This window comes from Eurosta solidaginis, chromosome 2, assembly GCF_040869045.1.
Source record: "Eurosta solidaginis isolate ZX-2024a chromosome 2, ASM4086904v1, whole genome shotgun sequence".
NCBI classification, from domain to species: Eukaryota; Metazoa; Arthropoda; class Insecta; order Diptera; family Tephritidae; genus Eurosta; species Eurosta solidaginis.
This window is the reverse complement of record NC_090320.1, coordinates 166,355,934-166,376,255: the sequence shown is the minus strand read 5'-3', so window position 1 is coordinate 166,376,255 and position 20,322 is coordinate 166,355,934. Positions and strand designations below refer to the sequence as shown.

General features: G+C 36.5%; 1 protein-coding gene and 1 pseudogene across 4 annotated transcripts in view; one reads left to right on the top strand and one right to left on the bottom strand.

The window, feature by feature from the left end:
• Nucleotides 1–20,322, bottom strand: part of ninaC (STKc_myosinIII_N_like and MYSc_Myo21 domain-containing protein ninaC) — a 2,219,740-nt gene that overhangs the window by 224,969 nt on the left and 1,974,449 nt on the right. For all 4 annotated transcript variants that reach the window (XM_067766366.1, XM_067766367.1, XM_067766369.1 and 1 more), the window contains one exon: nt 19,079–19,266. In XM_067766366.1, coding sequence (XP_067622467.1) covers nt 19,079–19,266 — 188 coding nt within the window. The remainder of the gene's footprint in view (nt 1–19,078; nt 19,267–20,322) is intronic.
• The window catches only part of LOC137239978 (T-complex protein 1 subunit eta-like), a 73,965-nt pseudogene that overhangs the window by 18,853 nt on the left and 34,790 nt on the right, over nt 1–20,322 (top strand).

The following is a 20,322-nucleotide window of genomic DNA, read 5'->3' as shown; positions in this document are numbered from 1 at the left end:
GGTGTACTAAGGTGGAACTAAGTATCAACCCTAACAAGACAGCCATTGGTCTGCAGACGTATTGCAGGAAGATCCTGGGGATGCAGCCTAAAGATCCTAAGATGGATGTACACCACTATAGTGAGACTTACCATAGTGTATGAAGCAGTTGCGTGGGCATCAAGGACAACTATGTTGACCGTACAAAAAATCACTCACGAAGCTTCAACGCTTGGCATGTGTCTGCATTACGGGAGCTATGCGAACATGGCCGACGGCGGCAATAAAGGTGCTGCTTAAGTTAGCACCTCTACACATAATAATTGAGCAGTTAGCCAGGAGTACTTCAGTAAACATAGGTAAAGAAGAATGCGGAAGAGGCAAAGTGATACAGTCACGGAACATGGAGAAGCTGAAAGAGCAGATTCCACTCATCCAACTTCCCAGTAATGAGACACCGATGGCTTGAAGACACCGGAGGGCATAAGAGCGGAGATATTCGGCCCCGAACCAAAATGTCCCCACCAATCGGAAAATGTCCGAGCATCTTCCAAGCCAAAGTTTTCGCCATGAGCCGGTGTGCAGAGATAAATTTACAGCGGGGATATACGAACGATGGAATCGCTGTACTCAGCGACAGTCAGGTTGCGCTCAAGGCACCATCTTCAGTTGAGATTATACATCAACAGTCCTTGAGTGCGTAGAGAGGTAAAGCAGTCTAGAGGCCAATAACACCATCCGTTTAGCCTAGGTAACTGGACACAGAGGAGTGGATGGTAACGAGCTTGCCATGTTGACGGCGGCGGAAAAGCCAATAGGACCCGAGCCCATCATACCGATAGTGTCACACACAATTAGGGAAGAGTTCAGGCAAAAAGAAGCGTGCCTCAGAGTACAACACTGGCGCGAAAGTCCAGGATAGGAGGATAAGCTATATAAAGCCATGATTAAGCTCCCAAAAATTTTAACAGGCATACTACAGGTCACTGCAGGCTAAAGAGTCACATGGATAAACTAGGTATATTGTCTAGTAGCCTCTGTCGATTCTGTAATCGCGAAGACTGCAGAACACATCTTGATGGAATGCGATGCAGTCGCGAGAGGGATATGAGAAAACAAAAGGCGAATATTGAGCATTTAAATACTGAATTTAATAAAATATTTAACATGTAAATGATAGGCATGGTTACTTTACGGTTCCTCCCACTTCCAGTCATATCATAACCAAGAAAAATAATATACCGAATTGAAATAAAAAGTCGCATAAAATAAGTGCATTTCTACTGCATTCTGAAACACTAATAGTTCGAATTTAACCTAGTGTCCTAGGCGGTGGAAATTGTCCCAGCTGCTTTAACGTTTTACTAGTTCCTAACTATATATAAACTTGTTTTTGGTACTTTTTCGATAGTTACGTACTGGTGGAATAGTGTTGAGAAAGATGCTTACTCATATGTAGCCGCAGCTCGTTAAAGCTGGTAGCAGTTTTTTGTCAATTTTATAACTTAAAATCTAGCTATTAGCGAACTAATACATATTTGGCACTCTAGGTCTAGTTCTGAACCAGAATTTTGTATCATTAGTTATTGACTTCCATTGATGGTAATGAACTAATATAATATTACGTTAGAATAGGCTACTCTTGTTTTGGTACAGTTTTGCTTACATTCTTTGGTCATATGCCCATATACTTCAGCTCCGCGGTCAATTATCTATTTTAATTTTATTTATGAATCAATTTTGATTACAAATGTTTTTCAGTGCTATAATTTTAAATGGCGCTGGCACGTACACAAACCCAGTCGGACTTGGTAGCTGTCAAAATTAACGTATCGCATTGTTTTCTTGAATGCATTTAAAAATACTACATGCGTTCAATTCAAATTTAATTTAATGTAAATTTTAATTATTAAATAAATCAAACAAAACTTCATTGTTTTCGTACAGGTGAAACAAAAATATACCCAAAAATATACTTCAAAAGTCATTTCTTTTCGAAATTATAGCAGTTTAGTTCCTAATGGGTACAGCAGAATACGTTCGATTGTAGGCGAGAGGATAGAATGCGTGCGCGCGGGGATGTGTGGTGCGCTTGCCTTTGCGGTGCGCTTGCCTGAGCGTTTTACTAGGGGTGGGAAAAAAATTATTCGAATAATAAACTCTTTTATTCGCCAGGTATTCGTAATCCGAATAATATTTATTCGAATTTTTTATTCGTTTATAGTACTATAGTAAATTGGGTAAGATATTACAAAAATCCTCTTTTTCTGAAAAATCGGTTGTATGGAGGATATATGCTATAGTGGTCCGATCCGGTCGGTTCCGACAAATGTCTAATCGGACACCCAAATACACCCGCTCACAAAATTTTATCAAGATATCTAAAAAATGGAGGGACTAGTTTGCATACAAACAGACAGACGGACAGACGGACATGGCTAAATCAACTCAGCTCTTCAACCTGTTTATTTCGGTATACTTAATGGTGGGTCTATCTATTTTCCTTTAAGGACTTACAATTTTCGGTTTCGTTACGAAATTAATATACCATTTCATTTTCATGAAAGGTATAAAAATGAAATGTAACATAAAGATGATGTCAAAAACATAACCTCACTTTTTCGGCACATATGTACATATGCATTTATAAAATTTGTCATTAAAAAAGGAAATGTAACATAAAGATGATGTCAAAAACATAACCTCACTTTTTCGGCACCTCTATTTGCCAGTATCATCAAATATATTACTAGTAGTGGTGGGACTATTTTCGAATTATATTCGAATAAACGAATAAATTTATTCGTTTCAAATAATCCGAATAATATTTATTCGGATTTTTTATTCGTTTATTCGGATAGTACTATCCGGATAGTACTAGTGCGCACTATCCGGATACTGCGAATAGTAAAATAAAAGACATTGCGTTTATGTTACGCTCATCGCTTGTGCAGATGAGCATTCACATATATTTATACGTACATATATTTATGTGTCTATAGATGCATATATGCATATATTTTTGTTTGTTTGGGGTTGCTTTGTTAATATTCATTTATTTAGTTACATATATTTACGTAACCAAAGTTGTGCTTGAAGCTTAAGCTAGAAATAGTTATCGGGGTCGTTTACAACTGCACTGATCATAGAACTTTGTTTATTAGTAAACAGGTGTGGAAATGGTAATATGGTAGGGATTTTTGTTTCCCATATACATACATACATATAAACATATGTATGTATGTAAGTTGTCTGGAAAATTTTTGTTTTGATATCTTTTGGTTTGTATAAACATCTAATTGGTCACCATTAAAAAAATAAGTTTACATGTCATTGTCAAAATTTTTTGCGAAGTCTGATGGATCAAAAGTTATTTTAGGTCAATGTTGACTTAATGAAAACTTTGGAAAAAAATTTCCTAAAATAAAGTTTGAAGCAATCCATTTTGAACGTAACAAAATTCTAGTGGAATTAGTGATTAGTTTCAAAAACGGCTGTCTGTCTGTTTTTGCCGCTCCTTAAAATTTTGATTGCCATTGAACGTGTTAAACGCTGTAATATAAATACCCAAATGTGCATATAAGCATATTCTAACATATGTACGTGTTGTATTCTTGCAGATTCCTTTGAAATTAGATTCATATATAAGTGCATGTGGGTATCTCTATGTGTATGTATATGTATTCAAGAAAATGCGCAAAGGGTGTTATGAAATAAGAATCCCACCTAATTTTACGGTTAGTGTGGGTATTATGTTTATTTTTATACTCAGTTGAGCAGAGCTCACAGAGTATATTAAGTTTGATTGGATAACGGTTGGTTGTACATATATAAAGGAATCGAGATAGATATAGACTTCCATATATCAAAATAATCAGGATCGAAAAAAAATTTGATTGAGCCATGTCCGTCCGTCCGTCCGTCCGTCCGTTAACACGATAACTTGAGTAAATTTTGAGGTATCTTGATGAAATTTGGTATGCAGGTTCCTGAGTACACATCTCAGATCGCTATTTAAAATGAACGATATCGGACTATAACCACGCCCACTTTTTCGATATCGAAAATTTCGAAAAACCGAAAAAGTGCGATAATTCATTACAAAAGACAGCTAAAGCGACGAAACTTGGTAGATGAGTTGAACTTATGACGCAGAATAGAAAATTAGTAAAATTTTGGACAATGGGCGTGGAACCGCCCACTTTTAAAAGAAGGTAATTTAAAAGTTTTGCAAGCTGTAATTTGGCAGTCGTTGAAGATATCTTGATGAAATTTGGCAGGAACGTTACTTCTATTACTATATGTACGCCTAATAAAAATTAGCAAAATCGGAGAAGGACCACGCCCACTTTTAAAAAAAAAATTTTTTTTAAGTAAAATTTTAACAAAAAATTTAATATCTTTACAGTATATAAGTAAATTATGTCAACATTCAACTCTAGTAATGATATGGTGCAACAAAATACAAAAATAAAAGAAAATTTCAAAATGGGCGTGGCTCCGCCCTTTTTCATTTAATTTGTCTAGGATACTTTTAACGCCATGAGTCGAACAAAAATTAACCAATCCTTTTGAAATTTGGTAGGGGCATATATTTTATGACATTAACTGTTTTCTGTGAAAATGGGCGAAATCGGTTGATGCCACGCCCAGTTTTTATACACAGGCGTCCGTCTGTCCTTCCGCATGGCCGTTAACACGATAACTTGGGCAAAAATCGACATATCTTTAATGAACTTAGTTCACGTGCTTACTTGAACTCACTTTATCTTGGTATGAAAAATGAACGAAATCCGACTATGACCACGCCCACTTTTTCGATATCGAAAATTACGAAAAATGAAAAAATCCCATAATTCTATACCAAATACGAAAAAAAGCATGAAACATGGTAAGGTAATTGGATTGTTTTATTGACGCGAAATATAACTTTAGAAAAAACTGTATAAAATGGTTGTGACACCTACCATATTAAGTAGAAGAAAATGAAAAAGTTCTACAGGGCGAAATAAAAAACCCTTAAAATCTTGGCAGGTATTACATATATAAATAAATTAGCTGTATCCAACAGATGATGTTCTGGGTCACCCTGGTCCACATTTTGGTCTATATCTGGAAAACGCCTTCACACCACTCCCTTTTAAAACTCTCATTAATACCTTTAATTTGATACCCATATCGTACAAACTCATTCTAGAGTCACCCCTGGTCCACCTTTATGGCGATATCTCGAAAAGGCGTCCACCTATAGAACTAAGCCCCACGCCCTTTTAAAATACTTATTAACACCTTTCATTTGATACCCATATCGTAAAAACATATTCTAAAGTCACCCCTGGTCCACCTTTATGGCGATATCTCGAAAAGGCGAACACCTATAGAACAAAGGCCCACTCCCTTTTAAAATACTCATTAACACCTTTCTTTTGATACCCATATTGTACAAACAAATTCTAGGGTCACCCCTGCTCCACCTTTATGGCGATATCTCGAAACGGCGTCCACATATGGAACTAAGGATTACTCCCTTTTAAAATACTCATAAACACCTTTCTTTTGATACCCATATTGTACAAACAAATTCTAGGGTTACCACTGGTCCACCTTTATGGCGATATATCGAAACCGCGTCCACCTATGGAACTAAGGATTACTCCCTTTTAAAATACTCATTAGCACCTTTCATTTGATACCCATATCGTGCAAACGCGTTCTATAGTCACCCCTGGTCCACCTTTATGGCGATATCTCGAAAAGGCGACCACCTATACAACAACCACCACTCCCTTTTAAAACCCTTATTAATTTGATACCCATATCGTACAAACATATTCTAGAGTCACCCCTGGTCCACCTTTAGGGCGATATTTCGAAACGGCGTCCACATATAGAACTAAGGCCCACTCCCTTTTAAAATACTCATTAACGCCTTTCGTTTGATGCCCATATTGTACAAACAAATTCTAGGGTCACCCCTGGTCACCTTATGGCGATATCTCGAAACGGCGTGCACCTATGGAACTAAGGATTACTCCCTTTTAAAATGCTCATTAACACCTTTTTTTTGATACCCATATTGTACAAACAAATTCTAGGGTCACCCCTGGTCCACCTTTGTGGCGATATCTCGAAATGGAGTCCACCTATGGAACTAAGGATTACTCCGCTTTAAAATACTCATTAACACCTTTCATTTGAAACCCATATTGTACAAACGCATTCTAGAGTCAACCCTGATCCACCTTTATGGCTATATCCCTAAATGGCATCCACCTATAGAACTATGGCCCACTCCCTCATAAAATACTCTTTAACGCCTTTCATTTGATACACAGTCCAGGGTTTCCCTCGGTTCATTTTCTTATATGGTTATTTTCCCTTATGTTGTCACCATAGCTCTCAACTGAGTATGTAATGTTCGGTTACACCCGAACTTAACCTTCCTTACTTGTTTTTTTTAATTTCATTTTATTGATGCTTGGACTAGCTGAGTATTTTTGCTTGCGAATGAAATTCTTTTCTTTTAAATCTTTTGGTTTTTGCAATACTTTTATGTGGGCATACTCATGTATTCTACCTGCTACTGACTGACCTAACTACTGCTACTGACTGATCACAGTTCTCAACCATAAATACATACGTGTAGGTAATTCTAAAATAAATTTGCATATACATAGATAGAAATATTCAGGCAAACTTTTCCTTCGGTTTTTAGTTGTGGGTTTTTAATCGATTATGTATATGTTCTTTGCCGTTCTTTAAATGCCGCGTTTGGAAATTTCGTTAACAATAAATATTAACCAGCATTGTCCTTTTATATCCTGCATCGTATTGTTTATATGTACATAAGTATGTACGTATTTCATCGAATAGAATAGAAAACTTGAACTGCTACTGACTGACCTAACTACGATCGTTACAGCAGATCGCTTAAGCTGGAGACATTGGTGCTTTATCGGTAACCGTATCGGTAACCTTATAACAGCTGATTCGACCAACCTTATGAGAATAAAAGCAATCGATTATTGGTGCCGCTAAGGTCGTAACCGTATCGTAGCCAACCAATTGGGGTTTGGTTTACCGTCATAACGATAAACAGCTGATTACGTTAGGGATACGGATACAGCGATACGACATACGGCACCAATGACTCCGGCTTAAAAAAAGATGCTTAAAGTAAAAGAGTTTCACACCTCAAGCAAGAACGTTCTGTTGATCCAAGCATAAATCAAGACATTTAAAAAATCACAATGCCCATAAGCAAAGTTTGGCAACATTTTACAATCGTGGAAAACACTGATGAAGCCTCCTGCAATTATTGTAATGCTGTGCTAAAACACATGGGATCCACTACTTGTTTATGGAACCATTATAACTTCTAGCACAAACTCAGTTATGGAGTTGATTATCAGCAAGCAACTTCAAGCAGCAATGCTACTGATGATTTTGGAGAAATTTCGCCACCAAACCGGAAACGGCAGTCACGAGTTAGTATATCAATCAGCAATTCCTGTAATATCAGTCAAGACCGGCAGGAACTGATAACACAGGCGTTAACGAAAATGTTGACATTGGATATGATGCCGACGTCGTTTGTTGAAAATGATGTATTTAGGTCCTTAATGAGTACTTTGGAGCCAAGCTACAAAGTTCCTTGTCGGAAAACTATTCGGAAACGAATTGAAGCTCTGTACTTTGACGAATTAGCCAAAGTTAAAGATGTCATTGGCAAGATTAATACATACATAGCCCTACCCACAGATGGTTGGACTTCAAGGGCGTTAGATTCCTACGTCACAATAACAGGTTAGTTGTCTACAATATATCTATTTATGGTTGGCTTGCGGCCAGTCTTATGTAAATAATTTTTTTCATACGTGGTATTTTTTCGAGCGTTCTAAGAGTTATGCCAAAAAATTATTTCTTAAAATAAAATTTCTTATATTGTAATTGAAAAACTGTTTTGGAAAATAAAAAGTTATAATATATATACATTTTTTTTTTATAAAAATATTTGTCTGTAGCGCATTATTTTGATTCTGATTGGATCCTACATTCAATGAATTTGAAAACAGATGAATTGGGTTCAACTCACACATCGGAAAACTTGCGCAAATTTCTTCTGGACTCCATAGAGGAATGGGTAATTTCCGGAAGAATATCAGCTGTAGTGCACGATAATGCAAAAAATGTGACAAACGCGGTTCGGAACTTGCAAAGCAAGGACATAGGCAACGTGGCTTGTGCAGCACATACGCTGCAGTTAAGCATTAAAAAAGCCATGGAGATGGAAGACTGTAGCAACCTCCTAAAAAAGGCATCAAATTTAGTAAGTGCCTTCAACCATTCGTCAAAAAGAACTGCAGCACTAGAGAAACACCTTGAGCAACTTGGAAAACCCGCACTGTCTCTAATACAAAGTTGCCCCACAAGATGGAATTCCAGTTTTTATATGGTCGAGCGGTTAATAAGCCTGAGACCATCATTGGAGGTAGTGCTCGCAGATAGAGAATTTTTTGATGGTCGACCGCCCAAAAAATGGAAGTTTTTGAGAAGGAATGGCTGAAGCTAAGTGACGTCTGTAATTTGTTGCAGCCTTTAGAGAAAGCAACAACTGTGTTGTGCTCTGAAGCTACTATAACAATATCTTTAGTTCAGCCAATTTTAAATAGTTTAGTATACAAAAACCTCAGACCGAATTGCAATGATTCCAGTTTTGTAAAGGATATCAAAAACAAAATTTCGGATGACTTGGTTCAACGGTTTGGGCTTTATACAACGTTGGAAACACGATCCGTCGATCCATGCCACATCGCATCATTCTTAGATCCGCGATATAAGAATTTGCTTTTTGAAAGTTCAGAGGTGTTCAGAGCGAAGATATGTACAACGGCAAAAGAACTATATAAATCCGGCATAAACACGCCATCAACTTCGGTCGCTCAGGATGCACCAACAGTGATGGATATACTTCTTTGTGGCGACAACATAAACGAAATGCAGGATGAGTACGAAAGATATATTTAAGAGCCTCAAATAAAACACAATTTAGAGGCAAGAATTTGGTGGAAGGATCATGGAAAGCAATATCGCTTACTTTCTATGCTGGCAAAGAAATATCTTGCCATACCAGCTACTTCAGCAAGTTCCGAGCGAGTTTTCTCAAGTGCTGGTAATATTGTTAAGCCTTCAAGAAGTAAACTTAAACCATATCTTGTATCAGCTTTAATATTTTTACACCAAAATAAAAAAAATTAAATATTTACACAGATTTTAGAACTAAGTCATCATTTACATATATATAAATAAGAAAATCAACTTTATGTTACACTGAAATGAGTAATTAAGCAAAGATTGTTTTTATTGTAAGTATGTATATAAAAGAAATAAATAAATAAAATTTTATCATGAAATTAAAAAAATTTTTCACTTTGAAGGGCAAAGGTTAAGGTTTTTTGCTTTTTAAATGTCTTATAACTCGAAATAAACCTCAAAATACTACTGATTATTTGTGATAAGTGATTTGTCTTCTGTTCAATACGGAGTATAGGTACCCACGCCATCAACAAAAAGAAGATGGTATCCTCATTTTATACTTTCCATTGTGTCGTTTTTTAATTATGAACAAGTTAGGCGATGCAGGATATAAAAGGACATTGCTGGTTAATATTTATAGTTAACGAAATTTCAAAGCTAGGAATTTAAAGAAACACAAAGAACATATGTATACATAATCGATTAAAAACCCACAACTAAAAACCGAAGTGAAAGTTTGCCTGGATATTTCTATCTATGTATATGCAAACTAATCACTAATTCCACTAGAATTTTGTTACGTTCAAAATGGATTGCTTCAAACTTTATTTTAGGAAATTTTGTTCCAAAGTTTTCATTAAGTCAACATTGACCTTAAATAACTTTTGATCCATCAGACTTCGGAAAAAATGTTGACAATGACATGTAAACTTATTTTTTTAATGGTGACCAATTAGATGTTTATACAAACCAAAAGATATCAAAACAAAAATTTTCCATACAACTTACACACATACATATGTATATATGTATGTATATGGGAAACAAAAATTCCTACCATATTACCATTTCCCCACCTGTTTACTAATAAACAAAGTTCTATGATCAGTACAGTTGTAAACGACCCCGATAACTATTTCTAGCTTAAGCCTCAAGCACAACTTTGGTTACGTAAATATATGTAACTAAATAAATGAATATTAACAAAGCAACCCCAAACAAACAAAAATATATGCATATATGCATCTATACACACATAAGTATATGTACGTATAAATATATGTGCATGCTCATCTGCACAAGCGATGAGCGTAACATAAACGCAATGTCTTTTATTTTACTATTCGAAGTATCCGGATAGTGCGCACTAGTACTATCCGGATAGTACTATCCGAAAAAACGAATAAAAAATCCGAATAAATATTATTCGGATTATTTGAAACGAATAAATTTATTCGTTTATTCGAATAACGTTTATTCGAATATAATTCGAAAATAATCCCACCACTACTAGTAATATATATGATGATACTGGCAAATAGAGGTGTCGAAAAAGTGAGGTTATGTTTTTGACATCATCTTTATGTTACATTTCCTTTTTTAATGACAAATTTTATAAATGCATATGTACATATGTGCCGAAAAAGTGAGGTTATGTTTTTGACATCATCTTTATGTTACATTTCCTTTTTATACCTTTCCTGAAAATGAAATGGTATATTAATTTCGTCACGAAACCGAAAATTGTAAGTCCTTAAAGGAAAATAGATAGACCCACCATTAAGTATACCGAAATAAACAGGTTGAAGAGCTGAGTTGATTTATCCATGTCCGTCTGTCCGTCTGTCTGTTTGTATGCAAACTAGTCCCTCAATTTTTGAGATATCTTGATAAAATTTGGTGAGCGGGTGTATTTGGGTGTCCGATTAGACATTTGTCGGAACCGACCGGATCGGACCACCATAGCATATATCCTCCATACAACCGATTTTTCAGAAAAAGAGGATTTTTGTAATATCTTACCCAATTTAACAGATTGAAGCTTCAAACTTCACCATATACTTTCGTATATTGCACATATTGTTGCCTGGAAAAATTTATGAGATCGGTCGTATATATAGTATATATCCCCCACAACCGATTGTTCAGATAAGGAACTTTTCGTAATTACTGCCCTATTTTAAGAGCTAGAGGCTTCAAATTTCAACGAATGCTTACGTATATATCTGAAAAAATCATTAAGATCGGTGGTATATATAGTATATATCTCATACAACCGATTTTTCAGATAAGAAACTTTTCGCAATTTCTACCCCATTTTAACAGCTATAAGCTTCAAATTTCACCGATTGCTTACGTATATAGCATATATTATTGTCTGAAAAAATCATAGAGATCGGTTGTATATATAGTATACATCTCATACAACCGATTGTTCAGATAAGAAACTTTTCGCAATTTCTACCCCATTTTAACAGTTATAAGCTTCAAATTTCACCGATTGCTTACGTATATAGTATGTATTGTTGTGTCAAAAAATCATAGAGATCGGTGATATATATAATATATATATGATGGTATATATAGTATATATATATAGTATATATATTTTTTTTTACGATTTCGGCCCCATTTTAACAGCTAGAAGCTTCACATTTCACCAAATGCTTACGTGTATAGCATGTATTGATGTCTGAAAAAATCATTGAGATCGGTGGTATACATAGTATATATCTCATACAACCGATTGTTCAGATAAGAAACTTTGCGCAATTTCTGCCCCGTTTTAACAGCTATAAGCTTCAAATTTCACTGATTGCTTACGTATATAGCATATATTGTTGTCTGAAAAAATCATAGAGATCGGTTGTATATATAGTATATATCTCATGCAACCGATTGTTCAGATAAGAAACTTTTCGCAATTTATACCCCATTTTAACAGTTATAAGCTTCAAATTTCACCGATTGCTTACGTATATAGTATGTATTGTTGTGTCAAAAAATCATAGAGATCGGTGATATATATAATATATATATGATGGTATATTTAGTATATATATATAGTATATATATATTTTTTTTACGATTTCGGCCCCATTTTAACAGCTAGAAGCTTCAAATTTCACCAAATGCTTACGTGTATAGCATATATTGATGTCTGAAAAAATCATTGAGATCGGTGGTATACATAGTATATATCTCATACAACCGATTGTTCAGATAAGAAACTTTGCGCAATTTCTGCCCCGTTTTAACAGCTAGAAGCTTCAAATATCATAAAATGCTTACGTATATAGCATATATTGTTGTCTGAAAAAATCATAGAGATCGGTGGTATATATATTATATACTTCATATAAACTGTCATTTTGACCCCTTTTTACGGCTAGAAGCTTCAAAATTCATCAAATTTCATCAAATAGTTACGTTTACGTCTTATATTTTTGAAATACGTGATTCGTAGTCATAGTTTTTACATGCAGACCACAAAAAACGTGAAGCTTTGCATCCTCACACAGATTACCTACCTATTTTTTATTTTATATTTATCTTAAAAATCGTTTAGATATGTTCAAATTTTACCAAATGCTTACGTGTATAGCATATATTGTTGTCTGAGAAAATCATAGATACCGGTGGTATATATAGTATATATCTCATACAACCGATTGTTCAGTTAAGAAACTTTGCGCAATTTCTGCCCCTTTTTAACAGCTAGACGCTTCAAATTTCACTATATCCTTACGTATATAGCATATATTGTTGTCTGAAAAAATCATAGAGATCGGTGGTATATATATTATATACCCCATATAAACTCTAATTTTTGCCCCCTTTTTACGGCTAGAAGCTTCAAAATTCATCAAATTTCATCAAATAGTTACGTTTACGTCATATATTGTTGAAATACGTGATTCGTAGTCATAGTTTTTACACGCAGACCACAAAAAACCTGAAACTTTGCATCCTCACACAAAGTACCTACCTGTTTTTTATTTTATATTTATCTTAAAAATCGTTAAGGTATGTAGATCTGTTCACTATATATTTCTTATCTTATACATCCGATTATTCGGAGATTACGAACGGGATAAGATTATTGTTCAGCCCCATTCATGAAAGGTATGAAGTCTTCGGCACAGCCGAAGACAGTCCCGTTCTTACTTGTTTATACTCAGTTGAGCAGAGCTCACAGAGTATATTAACTTTGATTGCATAACGGTTGGTTGTACAGGTATAAAGGAATCAAGATAGATATAGACTTCCATATATCAAAATCATCAGTATCGAAAAAAAAATTCGATTGAGCCATGTCCGTCCGTCCGTCCGTCTGTCCGTTAACACGATAACTTGAGTAAATTTTGAGGTATCTTGATGAAATTTGGTATGTAGATTCCTGGGCACTCATCTCAGATCGCTATTTAAAATGAACGATATCGGACAATAACCACGCCCACTTTTTCGATATCGAAAATTTCGAAAAATCGAAAAAGGGCGATAATTCATTACCAAATACGGATTAAGCGATGAAGCTTGGTAAGTTAGTTGAACTTATGACGCAGAATAGAAAAATGGTAAAATTTTGGACAATGGGCGTGGCACCGCCCACTTTTAAAAGAAGGTAATTTAGAAGTTTTGCAAGCTGTTATTTGGCAGTCGTTGAAGATATCATGATGAAATTTGGCAGGAACGTTACTCTTATTACTTTATCTTTGGCTTAGATTCTAAGACGTTAACTGTTTTCTGTGAAAAAGGGCGAAATCGGTTGAAGCCACGCACAGTTTTTATACACAGTCGACCGTCTGTCCTTCCGCTCGGCCGTTAACACGATAACTTGAGCAAAAATCGATATATCTTTACTAAACTCAGTTCACGTACTTATCTGAACTCACTTTGTATTGGTGTAAAAAATGGCCGAAATCCGAATATGACCACGCCCACTTTTTCGATATCGAAAATTACGAAAAATGAAAAAAATGCCATAATTATATACCAAATACGAAAAAAGGAATGGAACATGGTAATTGTATTGGTCTGTTGACGCAAAATATAACTTTAGAAAAAAACTTGGTAAAATGGGTGTGACACCTACCATATTAAGTTGAAGAAAATGAAAAAGTTTTGCAGGGCGAAATCAAAAGCCCTTGGAATCTTGGAAGGAATACTGTACGTGGTATTACATATATAAATAAATTAGCGGTACCCGACAGATGATGTTCTGGATCACCCTGGTCCACATTTTGGTAGATATCTCGAAAACGCCTTCACATATACAACTAAGGGCACTCCCTTTTAAAACCCTCTTTAATACCTTTAATTTGATACCCATATCGTACAAACACATTCTAGAGTCACCCCTGGTCCACGTTTATGGAGATATCTCGAAAGGCGTCCACATTTAGAACTAAGGCCCACTCCTTTTTAAAATACTCATTAACACCTTTCATTTGATACCCATATCGTACAATCGATATTTCGAAAAGGCGTCCACCTATAGAACTAAGGCCCACGCCCTTTTAAAATACTCATTAACACCTTTCATTTGATACCCATATCGTATAAACAAATTCTAGAGTCACCCCTGGTCCACCTTTATGTCGATATCTCGAAAAGGCTTCCACCTATAGAACTAAGGCACACGCCCTTTTAAAATACTCATTAACACCTTTCATTTGATACCCATATCGTACAAACAAATTCTAGGGTCACCTCTGGTCCACCTGCATGTCGATATCTCGAAAAGGCGTCCAACTATAGAACTAATGCCCACGCCTTTTTAAAATACTCATTAACACCTTTCATTTGATACCCATATCGTACAAACAAATTCTAGAGTCACCCCTGGTCCACCTTCATGTCGATATCTCGAAAAGGCGTCCACCTATAGAACTAAGGCCCACGCCTTTTTAACATATTCATTAACACCTTTCATTTGATACCCATATCGTAAAAAAATTCTAGAGTCACCCCTGGCCCACCTTTATGGCGATATCTCGAAAAGGCATCCACCTATAGAACTAAGGCCCACTCCCTTTTAAAATACTCATTAACACCTTTCATTTGATACCCATATCGTATACACAAATTCTAGAGTCAACCCTGGTCCACCTTTATGTCGATATCTCGAAAAGGCGTCCACCTATAGAACTAAGGCCCACGCCCTTTTAAAATACTCATTAACACCTTTCATTTGATACCCATATCGTACAAACAAATTCTAGAGTCACCCCTGGTCCACCTTTATGGCGATATCTCGAAAAGGCGTCCACCTATAGAACTAAGGCCCACACCCTTTTAAAATACTCATTAACACCTTTCATTTGATACCCATATCGTACAAACAAATTCTAGAGTCACCCCTGGTCCACCTTCATGTCGATATCTCGAAAAGGCGTCCACCTATAGAACTAAGACCCACGCCCTTTTAAAATACTCATTAACACCTTTCATTTGATACCCATATAGTACAAACAAATTCTAGAGTGACCCCTGCTTCACCTTTATGGCGATATCTCGAAAAGGCGTCCACCTATAGAACTAAGGCCCACACCCTTTTAAAATACTCATTAGCACATTTCATTTGATACCCATATCGTACAAACAAATTCTAGAGTCACCCCTGGTCCACGTTTATGGCGATATCCCGAAAAGGCGTCCACCCATATAACAAAGGCCCACTCCCTTTTAAAACACTTATTACACTTTTCGTTTGACGCCCATATTGTACAAACGCATTCTAGAGTCAACCCAGGTCCACTTTTATAACGATATTCCGAAATGCGTCTACCTATAGAACTTAGGCCCACTCCCTTTTAAAATACTCATTAACACCTTTCATTTGATACCCATATCGTATACACAAATTCTAGAGTCAACCCTGGTCCACCTTTATGTCGATATCTCGAAAAGGCGTCCACCTATAGAACTAAGGCCCACGCCCTTTTAAAATACTCATTAACACCTTTCATTTGATACCCATATCGTACAAACAAATTCTAGAGTCACCCCTGGTCCACGTTTATGGCGATATCCCGAAAAGGCGTCCACCCATATAACAAAGGCCCACTCCCTTTTAAAACACTTATTACACTTTTCGTTTGACGCCCATATTGTACAAACGCATTCTAGAGTCAACCCAGGTCCACTTTTATAACGATATTCCGAAATGCGTCTACCTATAGAACTTAGGCCCACTCCCTTTTAAAATACTCATTAACACCTTTCATTTGATACCCATATAGTACAAACAAATTCTAGAGTGACCCCTGCTTCACCTTTATGGCGATATCTCGAAAAGGCGTCCACCTATAGAACTAAGGCCCACACCCTTTTAAAATACTCATTAGCACATTTCATTTGATACCCATATTGTACAAACGCATTCTAGAGTCACCCCTGGTCCACGTTTATGGCGATATCCCGAAAAGGCGTCCACCCATAGAACAAAGGCCCACTCCCTTTTAAAATTATCATTAACACATTTCGTTTGATACCCATATCGTACAAACAAATTCTCGAGTCAGGCCTGGTCCACCTTTATGGCGATATCCCTAAATGGCGGCCATCTATAGATCTATGGCCCACTTCCTCTTAAAATACTCTTTAATACCTTCCATTTGATACACATGTCATACAAACACATTCCAGGGATACCCTAGGTTCCTTTTACAACATGGTGATTTCCCTTACTTTGTCTCCACAGCTCTCAAATGAGTATGTAATGTTCGGTTACACCCGAACTTAGCCTTCCTTACTTGTTAATAACAAATTTTATAAATACATATGTACATGGATAAATATCTAGCTGACGAAGAGTGCAATCATAACTAACTGTTTGGAGATACCTGCCTCATGATCAAAAGCATCAACGTAAGAGATTTCAGTATCAAAACTCCCTCAACTAACTGAATGGTGACCTCTTGCTATGACGATTGCTCAGTTGTATGGACTTCTGCTTGATTCTGAACTTTATTATTATAATTTTTTTTTTTCTTTGGAAGAAATCTTCCTTACTCACCTTCATCTTCTTTCTCTATGATCTGACCGACGAGGGTCACTAGCAAATAACACTTTAAAGTTAGTTTATCACCGGCCTTAACGATTCCAATATTTTTGGTGCAACGTATGAAAGAATGTTTTATTATGGGACTTTGTAGGCCACACTAGTTTTGGCAAATCACTATGCTCAGAATGGTTTCTGCGTAGCGGGCGTGTCCTAACAGCGTGAATAATGATATAAGATAAGAATCACAAGCTATTCCTTTCCCCTATCCCTTGTGTGGAGCAATATGTACATACATGACCCCTTCATTTTATCAGTTGATCTTTTAATGAATTAGTCGACCTCTAATTTTTATTAGAGTTTTTAAAGATCTTAACACCTTCTAAACCAAATAACAATGTACTGAAAAAAAGACAAAAGCAAAGAGATTTTAACAAAATGTGATTGACAGTTGAATATGATTCTCTTGTAAGGCACTATTATGTCAAACAAATGTAAACACATAAATCAACCCTATGAGGTGCATATGGCATTTTATCACTTCTTTTTTTTTTTTGCATTTTACCCTGTAGACAGCATTATTTATATCCTACAAAGAAAATAATATGAGAACCTTAAAAGCCGATCGTAATTATTTCAACAAAACCAAACACACAAGTTACATTTGTCTATCTGACACTATATTTAAAGGGTATTTTTCTAAAAATAAAGCATATCTCTTTTCAAACCGTTTAAGCTTTTTTTGTATTTAATTGCCCAAGATTTATGCTTTTCCGCATTAATTATCTTCCCACTTCCAGAACAACTTTTTGTTGGGATTTTAAGTTAATATATCTAACCTCTTCGATCCTTTCTTCCATGTTTCATATTTTCTCCTTTCAAGCTTTCTGCTTGAGTTTCCAAATCGGACACATACATGGTATTTTGTTTATTGTGCTTAACTTGAAGGACTCGGTCCAGTTGGAATGGGAACAGCTCCTGGATACAGCCGAGCACGTTTGTAAATACTCAGATCTGACGGATAGCTGATAAAATAAGTTTACTTAAAAATATTTTCGGAAAGGCAAGACAAAACTGTTAATACAATCCCATAGATTTCTTGCCATTGCTTACGTCTTTGTTCGCAAGCTGGCGTTTTGAGAAACGACGAACTACTTTGCTGTTGTAACACACACCGAAATCTTTATACCTTGTGCTTATTTTCATATTTCTACCTTCTATGATCTTAATGGAATTGTAAGAGGATTTAAGGGGTTGATAAATGCAATAAAAAGCTTTATAGCCTTACAGCTTCCGCAACCCAATTGTCAACCCTGTTAAAAATATGAAAGTATCATACAAATATTTAGCGAAGCTTCCGCGCCCAAAGTTCCTCATGGAAGTAAAAGTGGGTGGCGGGGTCTCGGGATGGTCGGGCTGGTACATTCATGGGGCTTGATACCGGAATATACTAGATCTATATTCGGAAAAGGAATCATCGATAACACTCCCAAAAAACCTTCGGGGAGTGTCTCTATCGCTACAACAACAGCAAGATGGGCTTGAAGGCTGCGAAATACTATAAATTTACATGTACTCTACTGTTCTTGGCGTGTTTTTATCGTAAATGATGGTGTTTTGTTGAAAATATAAAATTTTTAGAAAACTTTCTGAAAGAGTTAAGACTTTTTTCTTTTTGACATTATAATCCGGTTCTCTATGACAGAACTGTCAAATTCAATCGCACTATGTTAAATACACTTTGGTCAAAAGAAATAATAATAAAAATTACTCAAAATACTGGAAAAAAGCTCGACAATTTTCGAGTAGTGAGCAATGAACAGTTGTTGCGCGCACTCGTTGCTCGAATACCAGGGCTGCTGGAAAATGTGCGAACAATCGAGAGCTCTGCTTCTAATGGCTAAAGGGGCACGTTCCAAACACAACTCTCATTTTGGACCTATGGTAAAATTAACTTTTCCAGTTTTTTCATATTCACTTATCACTGATATGCTCCGTTTTCGTTTGGACCTTCCCAATTATGGTGTGACAACCGTGTTTTAAGTATAGTGATTTTACCTGTTGTGCCAAATTAACCAAATCTTGAAATTTCGCAGCTCGGTAGTGCAGCAGAACTTGAAAAAAAGAGCTCTCACGCCATTTCTTAACATATCTCCGTATGAATTCTGCAGTTAGTTCGTTCACTTCGCCAGTCTTTTCATTTACCAAAGGTTGGAAGCGCTGTCTCTCAAGATAGCCACGATATGCTGTAAGATCAAAATAAACATAAATTTTATTTATTGTACGCTATTACGTTTTTTTTAAGATTCACTTTATTTAATTACTATTAGCTACAAGGTCTAGACATCTCAGAACCCCGTACTTTAAGTCTCTATAAAAACAGGGATTTGTAATTTTGTAAACTAATGAAGTATAGGAGCCGTGTTTAGAAGTCCACGAAAGTGGGAAAAGCTTCTGACCGCCATTCACCTGGAAATGGCCAGAGCAGTTCTTTTGCATGTGGTTCAAGCAGCTCACTACTTCCGGTGGCACGCGGCCAAGTACAATCTGGATAGCCACATCCGTTTAGTGGTGAGCTAATATGAGAAGGCGACAACCTGGCTAGGCTACTCTGACATACTCGGTTAAAGGGCTAGATGGGGGTCTGTCAACAACGAGGTGTGGCTGCAAGCGTGCGTATGTAATGGATCAAGCGGCTCGCTATATAAAAAAATAAAATTTTCATCCCCGCTGAGCGGGTTAAGCACTAGGCCTGGGACCCGCCAAATGCGTTGGACGAAGCAAGGAAGAAAGAAGATTAAAAATTGTGACCTCTATTGGAGTGGCCATACAGACAAGCGTAGTTTCGGCGTCGGATTCGTGGTGTGAGAGAGACTTTGTCGCCAAATACTGGCGTCCATGCCTGTGGACGAAAGTCTCGCCGCTGTCCGCATAAAACAAAATTTTTTAATATATCATTTATCTACGACCTTGCACCGACAGAGGAGAAAGACGCTTTCTATGAACGCTTAGAGCGCACATACGAGCCCTGCCTCCGCCTTGATTTCAAAGTCGTGCTTGGCGACTTTACCGACTTAGTGGGCAATAAAGGTGCTTTTGGCTCCACTGTCGGAAAGTTCAGCCTACACTATGAAACTTCTCCTAATCGAATGAGGCCGATTGAGTTTGTGGGTGCTCGAAACATGATCAATCCAGCACGAGTTTCATGCATAAAAAGATCCATAAAGCTACTTGGCTGCCCTCCCGACCAAAATACACGCAATTAGATCAACCATGTCGTGATAGACGAATGGCATGCCTCC